The following is a 7,292-nucleotide window of genomic DNA, read 5'->3' on the forward strand; positions in this document are numbered from 1 at the left end:
TTGAACACAATAATATACTATCCTAACAGGTTAGGAGCCCCTGGGTGGCTCTGATGATTAAGGGCTCCACTGCTAACAAGCCCACTCAGAGGGACCTTGGAGGCAAGGCTGGTGACAGGCTTCTGCAGGGTCGCTAGAGCCACTGCAGCAACTGGGCGCTGCACCCACAGGGTTTCCGTGAGGTCCAGTGCCCTCGCCAGCAGCTGCAGCAACAGGCTTGTGAGGAAAAAGAGAGTTTAGGCAAAAAGGCGTGTTGTTTTAAGATCGGTTATTAAAAATGTGTTAAATAATAATACAATGAATTGTAAAAGAACACAGTTTGAGAACTCCCTGATGTGAGTTCCTGTGACAAAGGCCTGGAGAGGAGTTGACAGTTGCAAAGCCTGGCATAGCAGCTGGACGTGGTGTTACCGGAAACGCTATGGGGTTTTCTCTCCTCTAGCGCCGATTGACAGAGGGTGCTAAGCAGAAGGATGTCAGTCCAAACCCACCAGCTGCTCTAGGGAAGGAAGATGGGACAATCTATTTGGTAAAGATGTACCACCTCAGAAACCCAACGGGGCTCACTGTGAGTCCAAATCTACTCAATGGCAGTGAGTTTGGTTTTTCTGTTTTGGTTTGTTTTGTTTGTTTGTTTGTTTGTTTTGGTTACAGAGAAGCTTGGGCTCTAGCGTCCTATCTCAGAGCGTCAAGGCTGCAGGTTCAAAGGCTCCCATTTTGCCATTACCGGAAGCTCTGCATACCCCCTCCCTCCGCCTTGCTCTGCTGCCTTCTTTTCGCCCTCTTATTAAAAAATGTGGGCCTGTGCTCCAAGCGACCCAGAGCCAATTCAGTCGGGCCGGGAGAAGCGAGAAGAAAGAGAGTTTAGTCATGCGTAAGTGGGGTAGGGACAGTTTCAGAGGACTGCAAAAGGCCCCCGCCTTCAGTGGCTAAATGCAGTTAACAGAGGTTGAGCTAAAGCTTATTATCACGTCCACTCATTCTGTTCCCAAGGACAGGGCTCCTTAGCTCCTGAGAAGAACCAAGAGAAGCCCCTCGGTTACGACTGGGAGCTATCTCGCAGCTCTGGAAGGCATCCGCACCGGGTGCATTGTGCTGTTCCAAGGCTGCCCTCCCTGATAATATTCTCAGGGTCCTTTGGTTTTGTGCCTCCGGGTCCCAGTGCTCTTGCGGAGGCTGATTTCTACATTAGGTATCACTCATTCCATGCCACTCATTAATTCTCTCCTGAGGTGAATGCACTGGTGGAGTCTCAGCCTTTCACTGGAACCTGGAGGGTCGGGGTGGGGAGGAGCAGGGACCACTCCATGAAACCTGGGTCTCATTCTGTGACTGAATTTTCGCTGAGACCCGCGCGGAGGAGAGCGGTAGTGCGATTCCCAGAAAAGCCTGCCACGCCTACGAATTTTCATGCCTCAGGCGCTGGGAGTCACCGAGCTGCAGGGGCCGGACCCAGGGCTCTGCGGGACCGCCCTGGGCCATGGTTCTCTGCACCGGGCACGGCCCCCAGTTCGAGCTAGACTCTGCATCATTTGGTAACCGGTCAGCACTAGACTCTGTTTGCTGAAGCTCTAAGTGCATTGCTGGCGTAGTGCCTAAGGCATTTGACTGCTAACCAGGAAGCTGGCTGTGCAAATCCACCAGCCACTCCTTGGAAGGAAGGTTGGGCAATCTACTTCTGTAGAGATACCCCCTAGGAAACCCAAGGAGGGGTCTCTATGAGTGGAATTGACTGAAGGCAGTGAGAGTTTTTACATGCCCTGTCAGTAACGTTGTCAGTAACAATCCCCTATTAAATTCTCATTATGTAAAAAGCTTGTTCTGCACACACATACTCCAAATAAGCTGAAATTTCTGCCTTCTTATAAATGCACATATACTATATAAATTAAAATTGTATTCTACCTTACAGGATTTTTAATAACTGGGATATTAATGTGTCTAAGAATTGACACATTATCATTATTACTCTTAATAAAATTTTTATTTTGCAATAATTTTTGATTCACAGGAAAGTTGCAAGGATAATACAGGGGTTTTCCAAGCTATCTCTCCCAGAGTTTCCCCCATCTTACATCACCACGATACAGTTGTGAGAACTCAGAAGATAACATGGGCGTATGACTCTTAAAAAAACTGTGGTCCGCATTTGGTTTCATTACTTTCTACACTTACGTTTTCCTAACTATTGTTAAAATTCTCAACAGCAAAGGGCAACATGAGTTCACAGCAATGCTTCGTGAACATGCCAATGTCATTCTTGAGAAACTTCCCTGTTATTAATGTCACATGACCTGAAACTATAGGTTACTTGAACACTTGAGATATCACGCCTCAGTAAAGGATTCTCTTCCCTTAACAGCCTCTGTGAAGTAGGAGGAGCAACAAGGATAATACAGTGATGGGGTAGCTCAAAAATCCTAAGGCATTTAATTGATTTAACACAGCTTTTGTGAACTGAAAAAATATAAATGCGAATAAAGTTACATTAAGACAAGGCATTGTTTCAGTGGTAAAAATAACAACTAATCTTCTCTCTAACTCTATAGACACAGCACGATCTCTAGGATATATGATTTAAAGATTTACATAGTAATAGTTGATCCTGAAAAAGCTCCAGATGACAAAATGGTGATTATAATTGTGATTTTCCATCTTATGGAGCATTTTCATACCCCAAGATGGTCTTGTTCACTGAGAGAGGTACAGTGCTTAGGGGGAGCAGAATCTTCCATAGAAAAGGATGCTCTCGGTTTTGTTGTGCCTGATGAAGAAGAGGAAAGGGTGGTCTGCCTTGAATTCCAGGGAGGGGAGTTGAACCCGGATATCCATGACACTCCCAGAGCCTGCTGCAGCCTCCGTCCCTTGTTCATTTATTTCCACGAAAGAGTTGTGGAAGACATTGAATAGATATAGGTAGTTCAGTGAAGACATGCCCGAGAAGTCAGCTCTGGACTGGTCAAAGGCATCTCTCATGCCCATTTGGCTCAGGACCTCCTTCAGGTCATAATTGTTGTGCAGCTTGAATTTGGGAAGATGCAGGTGAACTTCGTACAGCTCCATCATGTCGGCTCTGGTCCACTCACTCAGCTTCTTGTAGGTGATGGCCCTTTCCAGCTGCAGGTTTGGAACCAAGGGAGAAGAGTCAGTGATTCAGATATGGGATGAGAAATACAGTTTAGTGAGACCTCTTAGAAACACGGACAGCGTATGCATTACTTGGATGACTTTTGATCACTGCAGGAGTGAGACCTGGGTCAAGTAAATGGTTATAGTGCTTCCATGCTAATTGAATGGTAGGAGTTAGGCTCAACTCAGAGGTCCCTTAGAAGACCCACCTGGTGATCCGCCTCTGAAAATCAGCTGTTGGAAACCCTGGAACAGAGTTCTACTCTGACAAACACAAGATTTCCAGGAGTCAGAATCCACTTGACAGCTACTGGTTGGTTGCTTGGTTTTTGGTGTTTTCCTTACTCAGGAGAACATCTGAAAATTCTCTGTGTGGTGAAACTATTTGCTCTGCTGACTTTCAGAATCTCTTGTGTGTGTGTGTGTGCAGATTGATAGTTCTCAGGATATAGAATTAGATCTTGATCAGAAATAAAAGTATTTCAATGATAGTGTGTAAGACATCAACTATGCATTAGAATACATCAATATCAATCTACATTTAGATGTTGTCTACAGAAAGTATCTACTTTAGGGCAAGGCAAGTACCAGAACACAAAACAAGCATTGGTTTTGTTAACTTGGGAGACAGTTCTATAAAAACAAACTCAGAGGCAATCTTTTTCCCTGTTTAATCACAATTATATGGAAATGAAACGCAGGAGAAACACCCAAATATTAAGAGTAATGACTTTTGAGAGTGGGTTTGAGAGAAGTTTTCTCTTTTCATATTTAAAATTAAAAAAAGTAATGAATACATATTTGTATACATACTGATAAATAAAGGAGGGGGGTTGATTTCTTGAACTACATGTTCAAAGCACATGCTTCTGTCATTTGAGAGTTTTTTGCTTCTGAGTGTTGGCTGCCAACCATGTATTGTGAATGAGGTACATCACTAGTTGAACTCAGGGACCTGCACTCCTAGGAAGATGACCTTGTCTTATGAAGGCAATGCATCTAAGGGCTTAATGCCCACATTTGTCCTGAGTCTCACCATCCTCTCCAGTTTCACAAGCTAGGATACAGTTTGGAAATCTTTTCTACACATTGATTGGACCATGGAAACAAGTATTAAGTACGTAGATTTAGTACATATGAAAATAAGGCACTGTTCAAAGCAACACTTCTTATGTGAAAGAGTAATGACCAGGTTAGGTGTACAAATGGGTCAGAAACCTCATCTGACCACAGCTCTGTCAGGCTTAACAGAAGTCTGGCTGATAAACACTTTAAATAGTACTTGAAGGTAGTACCAATACAGACAGTTCCTCAAGAACATTCGAAAACAAAGCAAAAAAATATCCCATAGCCCTTGAGTTGATTCCAACTCATGACAACAAGTGAATGCGAGAACCATCTTCACATCAAACAGATGGGTACGTGTACCTGCTCCAGGCCACTGACGTCTTCTGGCAGCAGTATGAGAAGGCTGAGGTCACGATTCTCATAATAAAGTTGAACACCGTTGGCTTTTGGCTCTTCTATATGAAATATAAGGAGTTTTTCTTTCATTGACATCATCTGCACTGGCTTGCTTGTGGTCTGTAAAAAACAGGGAGCAAAGTCATTGGAGAGGTGTTCCATCAAATCCTTAATTCCTTATCATCATTAGTTCTCACTTATCTAGGGCACTGGTGAGGTTAGGGACCCTCTGCTGAATGCTGAATATAGTTATCCAGACCTTGCCTCCTGGAAAAATACAGTCTACTGGGTACCCTCACTAACAAAGGATCTGGGAATTCCTGTCTCCCCCACTTTTGCAGCATAATAAAGCTTGTTGTTGTTGTTGTTGTTATGTGCCATCGAGTCGGACCCAACTCATAGCGACCCCTCCTTGGGTTTCCGAGGCAGTATCACTACAGAAGTAGATTGCCCCATCTTCCTTCCGAGGAGCGGCTGGTGGGTTTGAACCACCAGGCTTCTGGTTAGCAGTCAAGTGCCTTAGACACTATGCTACCAGAGCTCCTCTATAAAGCATAGCAAAGTGGATTCTATCAAACACTGAAAAGAATGTATAACCTTATGCAAACTCCGTAAGGGCCAATGATTCAGAAATTAAGTCAGTTGCACTTCATATGAAAACATTTTAGAAAATACTATAGTATCATAAACTGCAATTCAGATGTTATAGTCATATTATTTAAGAAGCCCTGGTGGCACAGTGGTTAAAATGCTCTAATGCTAACCAAAAGGTCAGCTGTTCAAGCCCACCAGCCACTCCACGGAAGAAGGAGATAGCAATCTGCTTCCACAAAGATTTACAGTCTTGTTTACTCTGTGGGACAGTTCCATTCAGTCCTATAGGGTCACTGTGAGTTGGAATCGACTCCATGGCCACAGGTTTGGACATATTTTCCAGCACATGTGGGGCTCACTGTCAATCTCAAAGCCCACCTATCTGATGAGATGGTGGCCATAGGACCTGGGCTGTTCATTCTGAGAACTTCAGGATACTGTGATTGTCTCTGGGATAAGTACATGGCTGGCATCAGCCAGAGTCTTTCTCAAGACCTTCTGTTAGCACTAGCAGCACAGATGTTCTCAGCTGAAGGACTGAATATAGGGTAGCCATATCCTCTGTCTATAAGGAGAAATCCCATCTTTAGTAGCAGAGAATGAAAGCAATGCACAAAGGAACTAGGAGAGAGAGTGAGAAGAAGAACTGAACTTGTGCTTTGAAACTCTGGAAACTCCATTCCTGAACACACTTAATACAGTTCCATATGTTGTTGGGGCCAGTTTGCTTTTCTATCACTTGCAACTGCAAATTCCTAATGAGTATACTAAACCAGATAAATACCTAGCTCACACCTAGTCAGCCAGCTGTGCTCATAGCTATTGGATTATGGATCCAGACCATTCTGAGAACTGTCTATCGCCTACAATCAAATGATTACGCTTTTCAAATGGCTGGCTGGCAATCTGCACACGGTTGATACAATAGGACCCTCCATGGACTAAGCAAATGTCGCAAACAAACCTTGGTCAACTGGTTCCTTTATTAAGAGTTTGAAATGGGATCTATCCCACCTTAGCCAGACTGGTCTACAGCAAGGAGGAGGCACTGTGGGATTCTGTCCTCGTGGACTGGGAGTGGAGAAACAGGTTAACGTGAGTGAAGAATGATGAAAGAAATAGCTGAACAGATGGAGGAAGAATCCTGACAGCATTGAATCCATATTTCCACCATGTCCTGAGACCACACCACTTCCCAGCCCTTGGATTCCACAAGATGTGTCTATACTCCTGTAGTCCTTTCCTTTTTGTTCTGGTGGATTCCCATTACTTGTTACAGGAATGAGTGTGTTGCATCCTAACACAGAGTGAAATACTAATGAAAATTGTTGAGATTTAAGATTTTTCATTTCTTTCACTTGTGAAATGGAAGACTTTGGTAGAAGAGAGTAGTGGTTTGGTAGAACGAGAACAGATCTAATAGTGGGATCCTGGGTTCAGATTGGGGTCTGCTTCTAATTCCTGCAGGGCCGCTGTCCTTCGGCTACACTGTAACTCTCGCTCAGGAGACCAACACAATGACTACCTACTCGGCTCACACAGTGTGATAACTTCTGTGGACAGTCTATATTCAGAGAGAAATGTGAAAGGGGAACTTTCAGAGGGGATGGACCTGGAGATTTCAGCTCAGCCATTCCTTCCCCAGTTCGAGCCAGAGTTGACAACAACTGATTTCAAAAGTAGACTTAACATAGAATTCCCTTTTCGCCATGCAAAAATCCCTACTGGTTGGCAATAGGCACTTACCTTGTTTACTCTGAAAGGCTTCTCTGTGGTGTTTGCCACTAAGAATTGATGTTCCCACATTCCTTTAAAGTAAAGGGCATTCACCAGAACCATCTTGGTTGTAGCTTCCACGGAGTTCTCAGGGAGGAGATTGAGGATTTTACCTACAAGAGCAAAAGAATAGGTCTCAAATGGCTGAGTGGCAATATACCTATTTCAGTGACAGAAAACTTGATTTCCAATTTTTTCTGAACCATGAAATTTTCTAAAAAGCTTTGGGTTCAGATATTCCAGAAATGGAATAATTTAGGATTAGGTAGCATTCCTGTCCAGAACAGTTACCAGTAAAAAGAAAACACTGGAGGAATACTATGTTGAAT

At 43.7% G+C, this 7,292-nt stretch overlaps 1 protein-coding gene across 1 annotated transcript in view; it reads right to left on the reverse strand.

The window, feature by feature from the left end:
• Positions 1–2,712: 2,712 nt before the first annotated feature.
• Positions 2,713–7,292, reverse strand: part of SERPINB10 (serpin family B member 10) — a 19,129-nt gene continuing 14,549 nt past the window's right edge. Inside the window, exons 5-7 of the mRNA XM_007935487.1 lie at positions 6,934–7,076; positions 4,558–4,713; positions 2,713–3,117 (exon numbers count right to left, since the gene is read on the reverse strand). Of these exons, the coding sequence (XP_007933678.1) occupies positions 2,713–3,117; positions 4,558–4,713; positions 6,934–7,076 (704 nt within the window). The remainder of the gene's footprint in view (positions 3,118–4,557; positions 4,714–6,933; positions 7,077–7,292) is intronic.

Source organism: Orycteropus afer, unplaced genomic scaffold (genome assembly GCF_000298275.1).
Source record: "Orycteropus afer afer isolate SDZICR_OR568_19922 unplaced genomic scaffold, OryAfe1.0 scaffold00029, whole genome shotgun sequence".
Classification (NCBI taxonomy): Eukaryota; Metazoa; Chordata; class Mammalia; order Tubulidentata; family Orycteropodidae; genus Orycteropus; species Orycteropus afer.